Raw genomic sequence first — 21,671 nt, forward strand, 5'->3', positions numbered from 1 at the left:
GTTTTGAACCAAACCCCAGCGCTCCGGATTTGCAGTAGTGAAGCGAAACATGTTAATTGGGGGAGGGGAGAGTGATCAGTGTGAGAAACGAAGACACGCGATCCAATCTTGGTATATAGGACTGTGTCTGATTTTTATAAAATGAAAGATAATAAAACTGTAACCACAGAACCTTAATTGTCAGATGTGTAGTTAAAAAAAACCCCCACGAAAACGCGTTTGTGTTTCCTCCCAATCTTAATACATGGCTGTAACCGTGGCTTGATGTAAAGAATTAAAGTCTCCAAGCAAGTGTCGGGATACCCTTGACACGCCACAGCGTGACCGGCGAAACACAAAATCGTTTTATTATTAAAAAAGTACAGTATATTCTTCACGGTCTACGGTAACACAGTCGAGCAGGGCGGAGCTACGATTTTTTTTCCACCTCACACGGCTGTGTTACGCAGGAGAAAGTGTGTTTTGTGATTTGCCAGCGTAGGCCCTCCCTCTCCTGAAGGTAACTTATTAAAAGAGTTTGCGGGCGGAGTCAGGTACCGAGAGGGATATATTGTGTGGGGGGTAGATTACAGTCACCCGAGTCCAACTCTGTCCTTTTTGGAATTGGCAAGAAAAGAGGGGGCAGCTTGCACTCTGCAAGCTACCTGGGGGGGGACAATTAATTTTTTTTTTCCCTTAACGAAAAGAATACGATCCAACTCAAAGGGACTTTCTGTCTAAAAAAAAAAAAATCTAATTCGAGAACAAACGCACAGAAAATGGCAGGGGCAAATAAAGAAGGTGATGGTGGCTGGAAGAAGTTTATCTGGGATTCGGAAAAGAAGGAATTGTTGGGACGTACGGGCTCTAGCTGGTGTAAGTATCCGCTTTGGCTTGACAATAATTTGGTCGGTGTTTCATTGCGATGCCGGCAACTCCAAACCTCCTGCCGAGGCAAGGCGGGCGAGGAGATCTTGTTTCCTGTCTGCGTTTCCTGAAAAGGGTGACTGTTGAACACGAGGAGAAATGGCACCTGTTTGATTTGACCTTTACATCGGTTGTTTTCCTCGGTCCCAGCTGCTTTTGTGTTTTAAAAATAACTCGTAGACAATGTGTATTTTCTAAGGTGCTCGGTTGGTCGAATGAGGTTGGGGAGAGCGGAGGTGAACACGGCTCTGAAAATTTGCTTCTTAATCGGATCCTGTGGGACTTCGGTGGAGGGGCGTTTTTTTTTAATTTTTAGATGTTAAATCGCGTCCTTCAGTCATGTTCGTGGCAATGAATTGCCTCCAACTTAAAACGTCTCAAGCCTCAACGCGTGCATGTGCATTTGTCTGTTGGTGGGAGAAAAAGGTCACTTTGAAGGACACACGATACGATGAAGGCTGGCATTGTGCTGGGAACATTGTCACACCCAGTTTCCTCCCAGGACGTCCTTTAGGATCCCATTTTGGAGGGGGGGGAGGGGTTGGTGCCTGATTAAGGGTTAAAAATAAGTAGAAATAAGGCGGGTGGGTGTTAAAGACGCGTTTCAGCCGTGAGAAAAAGACCAAACCGATTTAAATTCGGTTATCGATAGTTATGTATTGGCCCCAAGAATTTTCGCTACGAGACCGTCGTTCCAGAAACAAAGGGTTAAAAATGCATCATAGTCCAAGGTTACTCAAGGTGATCTGGCCTAATTCATGGCACCACGAGAGGACATGGCACATCTCGTGTTGCCGTGGAAAAGGATCTGATGTCACCATGCATTACAATGGCAATTGATGAATTCACCCAGTATTTCCCTTTCCTGGTGTGTTCGCAAGCCCGTCTTTCGCGTATCTTCAATGTCAAGTTAGGGATAAAGGACTTGTTGTGGAAGAGGAGATACGAGTGTGAAAATCGTTAGCCAGGGGTGCCTAAATTTAGAGGCGATTCGTCTTTCTGGGGTAGTTCGTATGAAATGAAATTCCATTCAGTGAACGGTTTTGGGAAGAAAAAAAGATGCCGAAAGAAAGGAGTTCATGTGTTTTCCAAAGTTAAAAGGGGGGATAGAGACGAAGATTGGTGACTCTAGCCTAGGTTAAGATCGATTTTTGTTTAAAGCGAGCGCGTTTTTTTACATGTTTTTTTTTAACTTCTTAATCGTTCTCCGCACATGCGAGTATTGATGTCCCGCGTCACACGTAGCGTGGAGAAATCGTGTGTAACAATCTTTCACATAGGTGCTGTAACCTGACGTAGAAAAGCCTTTGGCGTACATTTGGGGGTAAATCTGATTTGGCTTTACGTGGAGGGTTATAGAACTTTCTCGTCCTGACTGTTGCCCCCTTTTGAGCGCCCGTTGTGGACAGGCATGTGCAATTGAAAGTGATGGGGAACCCCAGTAGAGCCGGCGCTTAAGGCGTCATTATGACAGCTTAGGCCTAAACCCTTCTCTACGTCATTAGCTCATCAATCCGATGAATTGATCAATAATGCTTTCCCAACTGAACCGTTTACATTCAACCATGCAAACATTTCCACTAAGGAACTGGGCTCTAGATAAGAAATGCAGAGATGTGTGAGCAATTATCACATTGGTATATGGAAGCAATCCAGTCTCTTTGGGATCTTTGAACTGATGGCCTGAGAGAATTGCATCATTTTAATCGTTGTCTGTTGAAAGTAAGAGCTTTTCATTGATGGTTTGTTCCAGGTTAAACCAGTATGTGCACAGTAAAAAAAAAAAAAAAAAAAAAATCTCCCTAATGCTGTATGATGTATGCATGTCCTTAAAGGATTAGGAGATTTTGAGTTTTCAGTATGTCAAGGAGATGAACAACCTGCTTAAAACAGAATTACTTTAACACCTTTCTAGGCCCGTAGCCTGGAAATCTAATCATTGAAAGGTGCCTGTGATTGTTTTGTCTGCCTGTGAGCACGTCTGAGCTGTCAGAATGCAGAATGCATTATGGTTGGGTTACAGAAAAGCTGCACATGTAAGGCTTATCAAATGTTTTAAGGTGGGAGGAGTTTTTCAGGGAATGCACAAGTGGAGAGGTGAAAGGATGCTCTGCCAAATATTTGACTGGTTAAGCTTAATGAAGAAGGGGAAAAAATTTGATCCAACGAAGAGTTTGATTGCATGATCCTGGTGCCTTGCAGTTGTGGGGCTTAACATCTATGCTCAATGCCATTTGTAAAGTATAGAAAGAGCTGCAAAATATTTCTCGGGTGTTACTTGGGACCTGTGGGTTTATCAGAGATTTTGAAATGACACTCTTCATACCTTTGTCACCTCCGAGAAACCACATTGTACGATATTGTGGTGACTAAATGAAATCACTGTGAATGAGTATATAGTCATTTGCTGCAATGCGATTTGATCCTTCCTGAAATAGGGTCTTCTGTTTCAAAGGACATTACTGTTAAATCGATATAGATACATGTTACATTGCGTTAAGACTGTGTAGTCAGACTCCAGTTTTAAAACATTGTTTGAAACACCCTGATTGGCCTTCTTTGCAGTAGTATTGTGCACATTTGTTTTTCGGTCAATAAATAACGGATCTAAGATCCTGTGTACTGCACGTATTATGTACCTGCACAGAAGCCCTCTGATATGTGCTGCTGGATGAATTACTATGCAGTAATCTTTAAGAAAAATTGCAAATAAGAGGCCATTCAGCCCCTGTACTGCATTTGGTTACCAATAGCTAATTGATCTGAATGTCATTCAGGCACTTCTTGAAAAGAGCCCCGTTTATCTGCTTTGACAACATAGCTGAGGAGCTTGTTTCATGACACCACAACCCTTTGTGCGACAGTCTTGATGCATAAGATCCGATCATTACTTGCTTTTATAAAACGCGGCAAAGGTGTCTTTCCCACAGATCAGGAAACGATAGCTTTCAAAAGTATGGACTCTTCATTATTGGGGAAAGAATGTAGTCCTCAAAAGTCTGCATGTATCATGAACCTCTGGAAGAAAGATTACTGCCAGACAGACCTAATTTCTTGTCTTAACAATTTTTCTTTTCTTTCCTTTTTTTTTTTAGCCAAGATCCTCTTGTTCTACTTCATTTTCTATGGCTTCCTGGCTGGTATCTTCATTGGGACCATCCAGGCTCTCATGATGACCATTAACAGCTATAAGCCCACCTACCAGGACAGAGTTGCACCCCCAGGTAAATACATTCTAAAGATGTGTTGCCTGGTTTCTTCTGGGACTGATTCTGACCGTTCTCTGGTAGTGGACATGCTGTGCAGCTCCATCAGCACTGTTTTGACGAAGAACTTCATGACTAAAGACTCTTTGCCCTCAATATCGTGTGGAATGTGGGTCTGGTGATTTTGTAGGCCTAGTGAAGGTACTTTTAGTGTGTATAGATGGAGTAAGATGTGTGTTCTATGTTGGCGATGGCTACATTTTGTTTTTTTCTTGTGTGGATGCTGCTGATTGAAATTTTGTAGGGAACCCAACAAAGAATTAATTTGGAGGGCTAGAGTTATAAGTATAGTTTCTCACCCCCATCCAGGTTTCTATCAAAGAACCCCTGAAGCTGACAGCTGTGACAGTAGTATAACTAAAAATGCATGTACTGTAGAAAAAAAAAATAGTTTTTTCATTGAACCATCTACAAGTTGTAGTGAATGGAAAAATTCGTCACTCCTTCCCGTTTTTTTTTTTTTGATGATGCTGCTAAATAGTCCTGGGTTTTGAGTTGAGAATTGAACTTTTCCGCTTCGTCGGCTAAATTGAGTTTGTCTGTAATTCTCCCATGTTTGACAGAAATGAGCACTATACTGTATGTGATTCACAGGGTACCTTTCATTAAATGTTTGTAATTGGAGGGGAAGGCTGTATTGCTCAGCGTCGTGTAAATTTGGTGGGTGTTGCTATTACCGAACCATGGAGGCTGATTCTGTGTTCAGTGCATTTGTCATCAAGGTCATTTCCTTCCTTGAAGCTTTTCGCTCCTCACAGTGTGGCTGTGTAGAAACCGGGGCGTGCAGCCATTTTATCCACATCCATACAGCTACTTCAGTGAGCTTTTCCCAAGAAACCCCCCCCCAGATTTAATAGTGTTCTCAGTCTTAATTGTCTTTCTAATTTGGTAGCTCCACTTTCATACCTTTTCCACCTCCCCCAGTCCTTGTATACTTTAAGACCCGCAGTGGTCTCTTAAAAAGTTCACTTTTTAGACCCAAAAACAAAATGTTAAGCCTCTGTATAAATGCGTACTGTAATCCTGAGACGGCGTGCTGAACAATGCTGGTCTAAAACAGTGAAACCTTTTGTATCGTTTGGTGCCTGCTTAATCATTCCTGGTAAGTTTTGAGCTGCTTGGTGATTTGTATTAAATTGTTTTTGTTCTGATGCCAGGAGTCTTGCAAAGCCTAGTAGTAAGGGGTCCAGCCTGTGCCAAGAGACATTTGCCTGGCGCATGCTGCTGCTGCTGCCTCCCTCTTATTGATGTTTTTAGCTTGCATTGTATGGGCTGGCTTTCTAGCTACTGAGTAGTTTGCCTGTCCGCCATTTCCTGTAGCAAAGTAGTTAAACTGTGTAGGTCAGCCTACCAAGGCAACCAGACAAGTAGGTGTGGATTAGAGTGTGCTGAAGTGAGTTTCCATTGGTGACTTGATAAAAGAAGTAGCTGTCAGACACTCGTGCTGCCTAAGTCCCGCCTCACAATTTCAGCTAAAAGTTTCCATTGTGCAGAAAAGCACATGAGCGGTGGGTGTTTTCACAAGCTGCAACTGGAATAAAAAAGGCTGAAGCCATGCTGGTTTTCTTTAGACTGACTGGTGCATAAAATCCACTTTCTGCTTTTATTAGTTGAAATTGGAACAGTTTTTTTAAAACTAAGTTGGCATTTTAAGTTATTTCTGTATGTGTGAGGGGAGAACATTTTCTGTACACTTTTTCAAACTTCACTGTTACAAGCCCGGTTTTCTGTGTGTAAATAAACCTCCCCTTGTTTTTTTTTATTTAGCTTTAAGAAAGGTGTATCAAAAGCTGTACTAGACAAGCTTTTGATAGTTTTTACTCTATTGGATATTAATCCTTTGTAATGTGGCTAGGTAGGAGACTTCATCAAAGCTTCCTTTTAAATTTGGCTGATCACAAACCTCTGAATTTTCTTGGTGCTGGCTAAAACCAAAAACTGAATTTAAAGCACCTGCTGAGGCTTAATCTTCATCCATTAAAATCAATTTTATGCCCTTTCATTGAGTGTGGTTTAAAGTGGCGGGGGGGGAACATAAGCATTCCTCTTAAATGTGCTTCATGTTTTTTATAAACGTATCTGAAAGTGTTTTAGTATAGCCTCTTGTCAACCAAGTCTTAATTTATACAGTTATTTCAATTATTGCCTCTACGCAGTTTGTGAAAAGATGAAGAATTGGCAAGAAAATCCAGTAAATGATCAAATTTGGATTACTTTTACATAATTCAGAATGAGTCATGTCACTGTAGCAATGATAACCACAACCCTGTTCACTGCCTGGACACGGCGTACTGATCACTCCTAGTCCTGTAAATGTGGTCCTATCTAATTTCCAGTTGGAACATTTATTTGTAGATTTTGGACAAAACCCCACCAAGAGTGTAACAGAGTCACAGAAGGTACAAGTTAACGTATGAAGAAAGTGTCCGATGGACTCCCGAGTGCAGCCTTACTGCACTGCGACCAAAAAGAGGTGCCAGCACCCACTGGACACTTGACTGTAAAGTCAAGTATCTGTAGAGTTTTTTTTTTTTAATTTAAAATGGCATATTTTTCCACAAGTATTGACGCATGAAACCACAAACAATTTTTTTTTTTCCATTCCTCTTGTGAATACGTGGTACCATATAAAGAGTGCGTTGCTCTTTGGAATACATGCATTCCACAAGTTTCTCCCTGAAAAGAGATGGAACCCTATTACCCCCTGTAAACCAACAGAAGCTGCCTCCTGGCTGCCACTTGGAGATGTTAATCAGGGACTGAATGCAGCTTCTGCACAGGATGTAGATAACCTTTCTCGTTTCTCGAATTGTTAACCTGTTTAGGGTCCTGAGAAACATCTCCCAAGACTCTCTCTCTCTCTAGTTTTTAAATATAGATTAGAAATGGTCTGCGGCTGGAAAGGGGTGGGAGACATAAACTCTCTTTGCTTGGTTTAGTTTTTTTTTTTATAAACTTGGGCTTCTGCTGTTGACTTTTTCAGGATTAACACACACCCCTCGTTTAACCAAGACTGAAATCTCCTTCAACCCAAATGAAGAAGACTCTTACAGAGACTACAGAATAGCCATGAATAACATCCTGAAACAGTATGAGGAAAAGACTCAAATGGATGACATGAAGTTTGAAAACTGTGGTGGTAAGTTTTTCGTAATGCGTTTTTTTTTTTGTGAGGGTGGGTGGTTGAGTATAATCGCAGGACACTGGGTGTGTAATTTAAGCTTTCAAGGACTTTGAAAATAACGTTGTCTGGGCGTAGTTATTGTGGAATTTCTGTAGAAAGATCTCTGGCTTTGCCAGGTGGGTAGCTCACATTGGCCATTGGCTTCATTGAGCTCAGTTCTCAGTGTGCTTATTTATATCTGCTTTCTAAGATTTGTAAGATACTGGGCAGCCTGTCAGTTGCTTGCCTTCTGACATCTGTAGTTGTTCGTCCTTCCCATGTAGAGCACCATCTGTACTGCTGGAGCCCTAAATTTGGCAACTCCAGATTGGATGGGTGTATTAAGAAAAAATCTTTAAGGTAAAATAAATCCTACGTGGAGGCAACCAATATAGATACTCCTAAGAACAAGAACAGTTGTGGCTTTATAGGTGCAGTGTGGCTCATTTCTGGAAAGGAAATACAGGTTTGAAAGGATGGAAGGTTCATTTCCAAATCCTCCTTATAAACCTGGGTCTATAGGTGGTATCCATGATTGATCTAGACTTAGACTGCACCAATATTGTTGCTTTCTTTTTAACCCTATCCTGAGGGACCTTTACACAGGAACAGACTTTTTTTTTTTACAATGAATTTTTATATTGGTAACATCCCACCGTTTCAACATTCTCAATGAAATGTTGCACTGATGCAGTAGATATCGCCAAGTCCTGGATCAAAATTGTGATGTGTTAAGTTGGTTTTGGGTTCCGTTTGGCATATTTGGAAATTGGAATTCAGTCTACTTGTGAGCCAGACTGCTTTGAGGCAATCTTGATCTGTTTAGCTGGTGAATCAATATAGTTGCCCGTTAAACCTTAATGTGCAGATCAATTGACCTTGGTTGCTTTATGTGGAACTCTGAAGCATATTCATTATTTAGGCAATATCAGTTTCAACAATGACTCCACCAGCAGTATTGGTGGAAACTTGTCTGACCTCTGAGGAATGCAGTGGCAGAACATAAACCATTTATGCCCTTGTATTTAGGGGTAATATCGAAAAATAGTTGTACTAATGGCTTTGATATTCATGAGAAGTTACTTGACTTCTTTTAAACAGGTTGGTCATGGTTACCCCATGGCTGAAGTGCTTCAGTCAGCCGTTGTATCTGTACATCCAGAAAGCTGGAATTGAGCGTTGGGCTGCCGCAAGCCTTTAAAGTTTTGTTTTCCATCACCGTCAGCTTTTGATTTTCTTTTTAACATTGGTGCCACTACTTCATAGAAACGTATAACGGCAGGATTCAAATCTTTTCCAACAGTGTGCAGTTCTAAAAGGTAAAGTCAGTATCTGCGAGTACATAAAAATAAATGCATGTTGATTCTTCTCCCCTGGGCCTGTCTGCTGCAATAAGCTTGATTTAATGCCATCCGTAGGGCTGAACGTATGTTGCATGCAACGCAAGTCTTTATCAAGTGCAGTTAAATTTTCCTATATGGGTCTTTACGATCCATATTCGTGATGGTAGTATGCCAACATCTTACAGTGCAGATATGAACTTAACATTCAGACGTTCATCCTTTTGCTGGCTAATAGGTGCAGTCTATTGCACCTAGTGCTTATTCACAGTATTGCCAACACCGGCTACTGCTTCAAGCTTGTATTTAGCTAAATGTTCCGGAGAACATGGACTACTAGTTTTATAAATCGGCAGTTGTTCCACACTCTTTCTGCACTCTATTTGTTGTTCCAAATTCTTTCTGCACTCTATTTCACAAAGCCTGAAGTCTGAGTTGTGTAAGGAGTTTATATGAAGGTTGATCTAAGTGGTGGATAGGTCTAAAACCTGTGGCAGTTTGTAAAACACATCCAAAATAGATACACAGGCTTTACATCCAAAAGGTAATACAACTTTCCCTGTTATAAGGAAAGCTTTTAAATAACTTGTACTGCACCTACAGATTGGCAGGTTGCAGATCTGCGGTATCCTCCACTGTTCACCATAAGGTGCAAGTTTATTAGAAGGAATGCTGTTGTAATTCTTCAACGCCGTTGAACAATTTGTTTTTCAAATCCAATTTAGCAATTTGTTTTTTTTTTTTTTTACTGCACCAAACTAAAAACTAAAGTTTTAGTACAATTACAAAGAAAATCAAAGTATTAAAGGTCCAGTAGTCAGACCTGATTTTATTTAAATCCCTAGATGTGCTCTTTAAATTCTCATGCAAATAAAGCATTTATATCTAAAGACATTCTGGGGGGTAAAACCTAAGTGGCATTAACATTTCTAAGCAGACCAATAATCATTTAAGAGTTTTCACAGTGAAGTCAGCTACGCTGATCTAGTTTGGTGTTCCAATAACACAGTGTATTATGACATTGCTTTAAGCAGGAAAGCTTCAGCACTACCATGGACCAGCAGGAGTAGCCAAAGTTAAGGGGAGGACAACTGGTCTTTGGGGTCCAGAATGCTGCATGTGTTCCAAGTCTCCTTAAATTGTAAACTTTCTCACCTGGGACATGGCAGATTGAACCATTTGAAGGTTAATCTGGACGAATGCATCCTTTTTCTACAGCTTTAAGCTTTTGGAGATTGAAAGAAACTTGGAAAAACATGCTAGATCCTGAACTACATGACCTGGAATTTGGGAAGCCTTGCACTATGCATTGTGCATTTCTTTGCATGGAACAGGCTCTTAATCTTGAGTGAACCATGCTATGTCTATTCCTGTATTTTAACTCCGGGAATGTCTGCTTTAAAAAGGAAAGTATCTTTTAGATGGATAGGAGACCAGTGCATTTTGCTATGCACTTCGTGCTTGCAAAGTTCTTAGCATGAGTGAGCATCATGCTGTGCATGTCATTCTTTGATCATGACACCGTAAATTGATTTTTAGTAGAGCAATAGCAGTAGTAAACTGTAATTATAGGGTACATATTTTAAACTGGTTGCCCAATGTTCTGATTATTCATTTAGTTTGGAGCCGGTTTTCTAATAGACTTGCACCATCCTAGTGAAATGCTGCTCAAGAAAGAAGAATATTGGGCTTTTGGCTTCTGTCCCTTCTTGATGAGATGAACCCATTAATAGTCCAGCGATATCTTTGCTTTAAATTTTAGTCATACCCTTTAAATGATCTAATGGACTGTCCAGAGACCAATATCTCAGAATTTGTTTAGCAAAATGTGAACTTGCCTTGCAGGATGCAGTTTGGATTCTCAAGGTGAACTGTCCATTTTCTGATTGAAGTTGTCTCCAGTTCTCCAGCAGTGTTTTCTTAGCCCTTTGGTGCAATTTGAAGGTTGCAATTTTAAATTGCAAGACTATCCCTCAGTATTTAACTTTACCATAAAGGGTGGTGAGGATTTTCAAAAGAAACCAAAACATTTAGTTGGCAACTACATGAATGAGTGGTAATTTTCCCGTCATGTCTTCACTCAGAAATCCCTTCAACCTACATAAACCGGGGAGACTTAAATGCAGATCAAGGAACAAAAAAAGCCTGTCGTTTCAAAAGATCTTGGCTTGGAAACTGCTCTGGCATAGATGACCCAAACTTCGGCTATAAATACGGCAAGCCTTGTATGATTGTCAAGCTGAACAGGATTGTGAACTTCAGACCAAAGGTATGCTTATTTTTCAACTCGTTTGCATCTGGGAATGTTTTCTGGGTAACTGTGGTTTCCTACCTAATGTAACATTCAGAAAGGGCTGGTTTAACTAATAAGAGCTTGCATGAAACTGAATTTGGTGGTTCTCATTTATGTATGCTTTGGCAACTATTCTAACGGACTCTACAGAAGAATGGAAATTCCCCCATTTTTAATTCTGCAATTCCAAGACTGTTTCCCGAATACCTTTCAAATGTGCATTTCCATAAATATTTTTGAACTTTTCCTTCTAGCCTCCAGCAACAAATGAGAGCATCCCAGAAGAATTTCGTGACCGAGTGCAACCTAATATCATCCCAGTTATCTGCACTAACAGGGTAGGCTGCGGTCTCCAAATTGGAGATCATTCTGAGAATTATAATTTTTTTTTTTTTGTTTGTGTCTGTGCAAATGTGGGTATTTCAACTATAAGATGAATTGACATTTCTATATTCCAAGTCATGTCACTACTCCCCTATCTACACACACTTGCGGGGTTTAGCCATGTTTTATTGGAGTGCATGGTCAATCTAATAGTTTTTAACTTTCATTAAAAGATCACAAATTAAATATTCTAGTGTTTAAAGCCTTGGTTATCAATTAATCTTTGGTTGAGAGTTTTGACGTAACTGACTTTTTAATGTTCCTCCTCCTCTCCTCTGATCTGTCCTACCACAGAGAGAAGAGGATGCCGGCAAGATTGGGTTAATCCAATATTATGGCTTTGGTGGTGGCTTCCCTCTGCATTACTATCCGTATTACGGAAAGCTGCTCCATCCCCAGTACCTTCAGCCACTGGTGGCGATCCAGTTCACCAACCTGACGTTGAACACTGAGCTGCGCATTGAGTGCAAGGCTCACGGACAGAACATCGAATACCACGAAAAGGACCGCTTCCAGGGACGCTTTGATATAAAGATTGAGATTAAGAGCTGATGATTGCAGCCGCAAGCTGCGCCTTCTCTGCCACCTCCCCCATTTCAAAAACCAACAAAAAATTAAAAAAAAAATTAAACACAACTAGTCTTGAACAAACTGTCATAACATACGGGACCTACACTTAATCTGTATGCTTTACACTAGCTTTTCTGCATATATCTAGGGTTAGAATGTAAATTCTGGAAAAGAGTAGCAATAGCGTGAAGTATTTATTCTACTGTAAATGACAATATTCCTTGAGCCATGGGACATGTTCATTTATTACTGTAAATTATAATTCCACTACTGATGTAGCGAGCAGTGTTTCTGTCCCCTAAGTATTGCTGCCTTGTGTGGTTTTAAATATTTTTGGAGTGTACAGTACTGTAGTCGCAAACAATGGTCCTTTCCAAACCATGTTGTAATTTCTGTATTTTCTTATGTGAGCAAGCTTTAGCGGTCCAAGGTGTATATATATGTATACTTACTAACTGAAAATACTGGCATGGTACGCTCTGATCTTCTTAGGTCCATGTGTGAGAAAATGACTGCACTCCGTGGAACTCTATACCTTCTTTGTGTGTCTTAGTGTTTGATTGTGGGAGAAAAATTTTACATACTTATTTTCTTTTCCATCACTTAAATGTGGGATGAAAGATTTATTACACTTTTTTTGTTTGAGCCTTTTACTTTCTTCCATTTATGCTTCATTTTGTTGTAGATCTGTGTGGAAGGCCTGTCGGACTTTTACCTTTATGGGTAATGGTGTTAGATCAGTGCTTTTTTATTTTTTTTGCTGGGGTGTCACAGACTGTGATGCATCTTTCTAACGAATGTTTTAGCCATTTTCATGGTGGAAGAATTTTATATTTATGCAGTTGTACAATTTTTTTCTGCAGGAAAAAGTGTAATGTATAAAATACCAAAGTTGCTGGTTGAAAATTAGTAGAAATCTCTGAAGCAATGAAGTACCCCCATGTTAGAGGATGTTTTGTTGGTGTTAAAAGTGCAAAGTAAATGTTGAACATCAATACACTTGTCCGGAGTCCCTGTACTCTCGTCATTTATTTAATCTGGTTAAAACTTTGGGAAAAATAAAAATTGAGAATAGAAAAGCTTTGTGGTTTTTATTTGACAAAATAACACTGAAGTATCTTCATCCATCCAGTATCTTGAAAAAGTATTGTACCTGTAACAAAAAGTGAAGCTGAGTCAGCAAACCTGCCTATAATTACTTGGTTGGAATTGAGTGGATTATGGTATTCAGTACAAGAATTACAGTAGTCTACTATTGGTATTGACTATCTGTACTCAACTGAGACCATATTTACCACTATTTCACATTCTGTTTTTAATAAACATGCAGCATTATGTAGTTCTCATTGGAGTTTTAAATTGGAGATAAAATCATTATCATATTTCAGATCGCTGTCAATGTTTTGTATAAGCAACAGGACAAACAGGTGCTCTCTGAACAATGCGGGGCACTATCTTGCAACAACAGCAGTTTAATATTCTACAACGTAGCCCGGCCTCCTGTTGGTGAAAATGAGTGGAAGCGTTCAGATAAAGTTGAATTTTAACTAACTTTATCGTTCATGACTTTGTGTTAGGAATACCTAGAAGTAATACGGGATCTGTACATTTTAGTACTATAGCCATTTATCAATGAAATGGATCAATTTCAGTGGTAGCTGAAGAAAAACTTGCTTATCTGTAGGTAACTACCTGTAGGAACTAATCATCTCTGTAGAATAGGATTTGGGAGGACATAAACCTGTATTGAACATATGGGGCTAAGATAGTCTTGATGGTTCTCTTTTGTCAGGTGGTATTTGTTTACTCATTGGATAAAATTCCTAATCTTGCAACAGCATTTAGTAGATTCAAACACACTCAGAATTATGTTTTTAAATCCTATGCTCATTCCCATAGACTTAACATCCAATACACATTTAATAAAACATAGCACATGCTATCATCCAAGATGATACTCATTGAGCAATGAGTATCATCCAAGATGATACTCATTGAGCAATGAATGACTGGAAATGTTCACCTGAAATTTAACACACCACTGAACATGAAGTCAGTTTTGCAACAACTGCTCCAGACAATGTAGGTCCCACTACTAGAGCTGTGCAGCAATGCTAATTGCCACAGTATTGTTTCAGCTATGTATATTACTGTTCTGTGGCAAAACATTGCTGTTATTAAATTTCTGACAGTAGAGAACACTGAACTTAAATAGGGTTTCAAGTATGAAGTCTTTAAAGTTTGTCTTGAGAATTATCTACCAAGTACACTTCACTGGAGGACTTTTGTTTAACAGTTGCCTTGTACATGTACACATTTCTACATGTTTTCTGCTGCCTGAGACATTACTGCATTTCTAATGAACCTCATCATCACTAAGGTTCACTGAAGAAGAGCTTGGAGACCAACAAATAGTGTGTGAAAAGGGTATTTATAACCTAGTGAAGAGGTATTAATACTTTGTGGATATGCACAGAAACTATATTGAAAACAAAAATAATCTGCTTCAGCCATGAAGCATAGTTAGTAGCTAAGTCACGTTAAATATGATTTCCCTAACCAGAAAATAAAAATGGCTTCTAATGTCAAATATAACAATGAATTTCTTCAGTGAGCTGGTTACGTTTGCCCAGTAACGAAGATCTACTTACAGTATACAGCACAAATGGAAATGGAAGGTTTATATTTTTGAGAAAGAACATTTCAGTATTCTAACTAAGAGGTTATTCTACGAGTGATCTTTATTGTGGTAACTTGTATCTGTCAATCTATACCAGAGATGTTGTGTTCAGGAAGAATCCTTCTGACATAAACTCCCCCACCAGGTGATTTGAACAATGCAGTAAATGAATTAATGATTATGTAGATGGATTATATGAATGTTGAGGGTCATGGTGTGTTGTGGTGACTGTCTGCCTTCCGGGACATGACCAGTCTCTGACAGAGCTGGTTTTCTGTTGTTTTTGGACTGGTCAGATGATTGCTGAAGCAGAACTTGTGTAGGCTGCCTATCTCGCAGACAGGCCACCTTCAGTCATGTTGATGGTATCTTCAGTAGTCAAGCAGGTATAGAAAGCATGGTTTTATCTTTTTTCCATTCTGGCTTCAATTATAATCATGCCTTATTGAACATGCTGTTGTTTTATTTGTACTGATTCTTAATAGTATTATTTTGTAGTTTTAACTCACATACCAAAAACTGAGCGTTCTAGCGTTGTGATGAAATCATGATTTGTTTTTTTTAACAAATTTACCCTACACTTTCCAAAAAGAGTACATCTCCCAGAACTATGTGCCACAGATCTGTTTTTCAGGAAAGGTTAATTAATGTGAGCAGGTAACAAAAAATGCATTATCTCGAGCAATCTAAAAATGTAATCTTTTCCCAAAACAGCCATAATTTAAATCACAGATGTTAAGGTACAACCTACCACAGAATGACTTTTTCACAGAATGACTTATAAAATTGTACAATCTAATCTTGCTAAAGAAAAAAGAGCAAAATTGAAGACATGCAATATAAAACGTAAAATCAACCTGTACAAAAGGCATTCTTCAATATTTAGAATACTATTCATTAGTCTAAACACTATTAATTAATTTGCATTTTTTCTAAACACATTATGGAGGTTTTATATTTGTATATTATCTTTCAAGTATTGTACTTATCTTTCAAAAGTCTGTTGTGGTTTTATTTTGGTGTCATGCCCCAAATTGGAAGATTCTGTCACAAGTCCTTGCTCTGAAAACACCGTAGCTTTTGAACGTACATAAATACTCAAGAATTACCTCCAAAATGCCATCCTCAGGCAGGTCTGTACAATGCACTGCATTCTGTACTTTGCTTTTGCCAAAGATAGCTCGCAGAGTATTGGGACGGAGATGACGAGCTATTTCCTGTTCAAAAATAAAAAAGAACAATATCACACTCCAAAATACATGAATTCTCAAAAGACTTACATGTATGTCTTCAATCTATATATCCACATATGTACTATAGCCTGTTTTATCTTATTATGCACTAGCAAAACTGACAGTTCCTAAATTAATTTGAAAATAAATATATACATCAATCAAATTTCAAATGAAATCACACCTATCAGGGACTAGGTGTTTTCACTTCAGGGAAGCTTACCGCCCCACATTATGCAAAACTGCAAGAAAACAAGGCCTGTGATCTTATTACTGCAACACAAAACATAGAATTGGAGACCAGCCCACGGTCAGTCAGGAAAATTACCCACATGCAGTCATTGCATACTGGCACAGATCAGGCTATTATAAATTCTGTTCAGGTTTCCTCGTGGTGAAAAAAAAACAAAGTAAAGTGTCTGTTAGCTATTGTTACAGCCTGCCAACACCAAGTGTTGGGTAACAGTTTTAAAGAGGTTGTCTAGCTCCTGTTTATTTGTTGTGCCTTGCACTTATGCCACACAGTGTTAAGATTCTACAGCAGCAGCCTGTGAAGAGGAAACAAAGCAAGGCTTCACATTTCAATGGTCTAGCTGTCCGTCAATGTCCGGGAAAGGAGTGTCGTCAGCAACCTGGGTTTCATTGAAATGTCACCCTTTCAAACTGGCACTGAAATGCCCTTTCGTGTGTTTTTGACAGAGCCCTCTCAGACATATTCAATCTGCAAAATCACGACATCATTTGGAACTCAGAAAAACAAATACAAATAATGATAAGCCATCTACTGTGACAATGTCTCTGTACTTGAACCAGTATCTCAGAGGATTTATTTTGCTTTACTTTTTTGTAGGAAAAAAGGAAAGCTATAGATTAAGATCTATCTGGTAGGATGATTTACTTCCACTGAATCTTTTTGCAGTTGATATCTTGCTATCAAGAGCATCCTTTCAAAAGTTAAATCCGCAGACCGCAAAGAATTAATTACCAAGAAACCACACTTCCATTTGATTAACAAATCAGTTTAAGAAAAATATTCTCGTTCCCCATAATTTACAAATCTAGAATGAATCTAAAATAAAACTGGAATTTGCTATTACAAATTTAAATTAATTTGAAAAGTTTTAGGATTGCATAAAGCATATTTCTGCCGAATTGAGTAATGGCATTACTTTTGGACAGAAACAATACTGTCTTCTAAAAGACAAAAACATAAATATGCAATTATTTTTAAAAAGCTATTAAGAAAAGAGTGTTTTTGTCAGGACCAGAGGGGAGTTAAACTTCAGTGAATATAAAACTGAACTTTTAAATAAATTCAGTTGGAGAAAAAGATCTAATTAGGACTATCTCTGCTATAGTCTATTTTAAGAACGCCTTAGTAAGTATTTTTGGTCATGTTTCGTAAATGTTTGCAGTGAAGTTCCACCTGGACTTAAAAACAGAAGTTCTGAAACTGAATAAGCAGAGTTACTGGCTGGAAGTGGGGAAATGCCTTTTTTTGTGTGATCAGATCAAAAACGACGGGGTCACAAATAAGGCAAAATAAAAGCCAGGATGAACTGTAACACCCTCTAAAGAAAAACTATTTTTCTGTCCAATACAGGATATTAAATTCCCAGTACTATTTTTTTTCTTTCCATTATCAGTATGAAAGTGCAAATAAATGTACTCATGCTATGAGGTAGAAACTTGTTCATTTTAGAGGTTGCCTAATTACTACTTAATTAGTGAAACTCAGCTTGTTAATATATATTACTTATTTTTTTAGCTTAGGCTACTCAAAACAAAGTGGTTCCCACTATATAAACATAAAAAGCAGGGGATATTTAGATTTTTAGTTCTTTTTAGAATCGAATTTAAGGAATTGGATTCAATAAGATTTAATCTTTAGATGAAGGAGAAAAAGAAAACAAAATTACTGCATTTAATGGATGTTTCCAAGCCTTATAGTGTAGGTCAATCAAAGTAGTCATACAACTTGCCCCTGAAAAGATTTTTTAGAAAGCTCCACATTAAACAGTAATCATTAATTCATCACCGCAAAAGAAAAAAAATCTGAAGAACAGTAACAAAAGATACTTAGGACGTATGCCACATCAAGCTGTTCTTCTTTCCATATTGAAGATTTGGATGGAATAATGTAATTAAGTGTGAAAAAAAAAATGATCAAGCTCATTCCTTTAAATGTACTGACTGCAACTTCAAGTAAGCACCCCAGTGGTTAATTGTGGACTATGTCATGGTTATAATTCAATTGCAATGTAATTTACCCTCTTTAATACAAGAACAGTTGCTTTTATGTTACAGTCCTATCGTCTTTAAAACATTGGCATGGATAATTGAACTAACCTGGATCCAGCACACTTTCTTGTGCTTCTCTTTTTCCTCAGTAAACAATCTCTCTGGTTTCAGCTGCTCATTAGACTGTACAAATGGGAATTAAGCCACAATGCGTAATGTATGCCTGCTTCTTTTATCTGGCAACACTGTCAAAAGACACCATACTGCTAATGAAAAGCTTTCGACTGAATGAGACCTATACCTTGTGCCAATGTTCTTCCTTTATTGATATAGCAAAACAATCATTTCAAAGGTCATATTTGCAAATATAGAGAGAGTGCACACATTTCTGAAAATATATTGGAGGTAAGCAGGCCACTGTCTAAATTATGCTCATACAGATATGTCCATTTAATAATTTTCCATTTGGGATGATGGGAAGACTATGCAGTTCACTAATTTCTATAGAGAGGCAAATAAGAGATGGAAAAACAGGAAAGCACTGTACTGCTGAAAGATCACTATGGAATGCCTGGCTAAGGCCGGCTCTTTGTAATTACATTAGTAACCCACAAATGACCTGCATTCAGAGAGCTTAATTTCATTTTAATGAGCCCTGTGGAGTGCTTATACTGATCTTCACACTATAACTGTCAGCTTTTGTTGGAAATAATAGCCTCTGACAGTTACAGAATTTTAGCATAGACACTGCTGTAGGTGTGACCTCTATATCTCATTCTTTATGAAATCTGTTAATTACAGGAATTTTTGAAGTATTTAAGCACAATGATAACTAGACAGGCCCTTAATATCTATGGACTAACAAACACAGACCTTTTTAATGTTGACCAAAAGCTTCTCCACCTTTAAAACATAGCATTTTAAAGAAATGCTAAAAGTAGCCTCAACAACATTCACCTCTTAACAACTCAGAATTGCTTCGGCCAAAAGCACCCCAAGTCACGCACATGAACATCTAGCTCTTCACCATGAAATTTAGAAAAGCCATCAAGAAGCACCAGGGCGAGGACAAGTTATGTGCAGAAGTGGTGAAGACTAGATCTCAGGAGACGACTGAATGGCTGTTTGAGTTATGTAACAATGCCTGATAAACGCAGACTCTCCCTTGAGAGGGGAAAAGGGAGTGATAATACAACAACTGGAGAAGATTAATCAAGTTCTGAAGGGACTTTCAACAGGAGGATCCTATGAACATTAAAAATCCAGGTATATATTGTTCTGAGAAAAGAGCAAGCACCGTTCAGACCAGATATGGAGCATGATCATGTGTTGACCTTTGTAAGGTGCTGTGATTCAAGGTCATTCCAATCATGGTCCAACATTGATGGGTTGGGTTTGGGTGTAACATCTTGCCTGGTAATTAATTCCTGGCAGATGGTGAGAAACAGTGCACGTAGTCCAGACTCCAATATACCAATGACACAGTATGTTAAGAGAAGTTGTTGTTCTCTTAAAAAAGAGTATATTGTTTCCTGCACGTATTTGTTTTTCTTAGTTTTTACCAGGCTTGGCATTCAAGAGGTTAAATCATCACATCATCTGTGCCCAGGCTCAATAATGATGTGATTAAAAATGCAACAGTGAAAGTCAGTTGAGGGTATCATTATTCAGCACTGAATAATTAATCAAAATGACACCAAATATATTTAATTAATATCCAAAAACTGTATACTTGTTTTTGACAAATAGACATGCAAGAATTAGGATGTTTTTTTTCCGTGCAATATATCTGGATTGAGAGCTTCTTTGTGAACAGAAAGGAGTGAATACTAAGAGACATATCTCCCAGTGACTCTGAGCCCTCTGCACAGGCTGAGAAAGGTCCTCGTACTCGTCACGCAGCCTGTTTCTGTGCCATGGCATTAAAGGACAGTACAGGGACCATGCAAACCCGAGCACAGGAGACCTCCTTTGCTGCCACAATGTCCCAGGGGAATAGCAAACACTTCATTTCTCAATCTAATATCACAAAATTATCCATTCAGTGAATTCTAGTGCTAGTGTCAAACTCTGCTTTTGACTTGCTGTTCAGGCAACAGAGATACTGAAGCTACCTGTGAGCTGCATCCTTCCTAGAAAGTTAACTTCGTAGAGGACAAATGTTTCAAAATTAGTAACCTATAATTATAAAAGTTATAAAAATAGAAACATTATAGATCTGTTCTTATTTAATAGAGCTTTGCATTTTTAGTAAGTTCCAGCAAATAAAGGTTTACTTTTCTGATGACTAATGAAATGCTTTAGTAATTGATTTTAAGTATGATAATTTTACATGTGCGATTAGCTGGATCTAAATCTGGAGAACAGAACTTACAATTTTCCATTTGTACCAGTTAAGTCCTGTCCCGTACTTTTAATAGGCTTTCTCTAAAACGTAGTGCTGGCAATTACATTAAGAAGCAGTTGCACCAGGAAAGAGTTGCAGTAGTGTTTTGTTTCTAGACTTGTATCAGGATACATCACAAGACACTGGCTCTGGCTCTTGTGACCACAAAGGAGGAGCTACTGTCTCCGAACAGTGACACTCTTACCGAGATAGCTTAACGAGATTCCCTTTGAAAGTCACGTCACTTATCAAACATATATAAGTTTTTGTTTTGTATTTAATACAGACTGATGTTTTCAGAGAGCATGAAGTGAGCCATGCAGAAAAAACCTGCTAAGCTGCAAGTAATATTTGCTAAAGGTACTGGTCATGTTGCAAGACGTTCTTTAAAATATATTTTATTATTTAAAATATATTGTCTATTCCTGTCTTTTTAATGTTATATATATATATTTATACAGTACATACTTGTTTCTGTTGAGTTATTGTTATATAAGGGACACAGAATATAATAGGGTCCTCAGAAAAAAAAAGGCTTAGAGTATTATGTCTGAGCATGATGGCAGCTTACTGAGTAAGCACTATTAAGTTGAATACAACTGGAATCAACTGTGTATTTTGCTTATCAAACGTGATTTGCTATAATTCAATTCATTCCTTACGTCATTAGATTAGATGTCAATAACTAATGTTTGCTGACAGGTTATCCCTATCAGTGTAATTAATTAAAAGATAAGCACATACATGAGAGTTATGCACTGATGACAGCAGCATAAGCTGGTGAAATGTCTGCACATTACAGTTACTTAATTACAGTTACATAATTATACCTTCAATTAACATGTACACATGACGTCTCTAAAGGCCACTTCAGAAAAAGTGCAGAAATACCATTAAATGTTCAAATAACTCCTACAAAATAATAAATGTAACTATTTTTTATGCAATAACACAGAAGCTGATTTTAAATATCCAATGAGAGAGAAGTGAAATGAAAAAAATTAAGTTAAAAAACCTCTTTGTATTGACAGAGGAATGATCAAATCAATGAGTTCTTAACGGTTTCATTATCACTCTATTTATTGCTGATAAATTTGATTGCAACTCCCTTTGTCAGATTTTAGTCCTCTGCCAGATTTTTTGTGACTAAATATTAGCCCTTAATTACAATTACTAAAATGTATGCACCACAATGTCATGCACATACATC

At 38.2% G+C, this 21,671-nt stretch overlaps 2 protein-coding genes across 4 annotated transcripts in view; one reads left to right on the forward strand and one right to left on the reverse strand.

Moving 5' to 3' along the window:
• Positions 1–528: 528 nt before the first annotated feature.
• atp1b1a (ATPase Na+/K+ transporting subunit beta 1a) lies at positions 529–13,001 on the forward strand. Its single transcript, XM_088597976.1, has 6 exons — positions 529–855; positions 4,002–4,130; positions 7,156–7,311; positions 10,760–10,944; positions 11,223–11,306; positions 11,647–13,001. The coding sequence occupies exons 1-6, from the start codon at positions 759–761 to the stop codon at positions 11,902–11,904; spliced, it is 909 nt and encodes a 302-aa protein (XP_088454102.1). The 5' UTR covers positions 529–758; the 3' UTR covers positions 11,905–13,001.
• The window catches only part of nme7 (NME/NM23 family member 7), a 79,460-nt gene continuing 70,787 nt past the window's right edge, over positions 12,999–21,671 (reverse strand). For all 3 annotated transcript variants that reach the window (XM_088597888.1, XM_088597897.1, XM_088597880.1), the window contains 2 exons: positions 15,712–15,819; positions 12,999–13,075 (listed from right to left, as the gene is read on the reverse strand). In XM_088597888.1, coding sequence (XP_088454014.1) covers positions 13,043–13,075; positions 15,712–15,819 — 141 coding nt within the window. In that variant the 3' untranslated portion in view covers positions 12,999–13,042. The remainder of the gene's footprint in view (positions 13,076–15,711; positions 15,820–21,671) is intronic.

The sequence above is a fragment of the Lepisosteus platostomus genome, chromosome 2 (assembly GCF_059453375.1).
Source record: "Lepisosteus platostomus isolate fLepPlt1 chromosome 2, fLepPlt1.hap1, whole genome shotgun sequence".
NCBI lineage: Eukaryota > Metazoa > Chordata > Actinopteri > Semionotiformes > Lepisosteidae > Lepisosteus > Lepisosteus platostomus.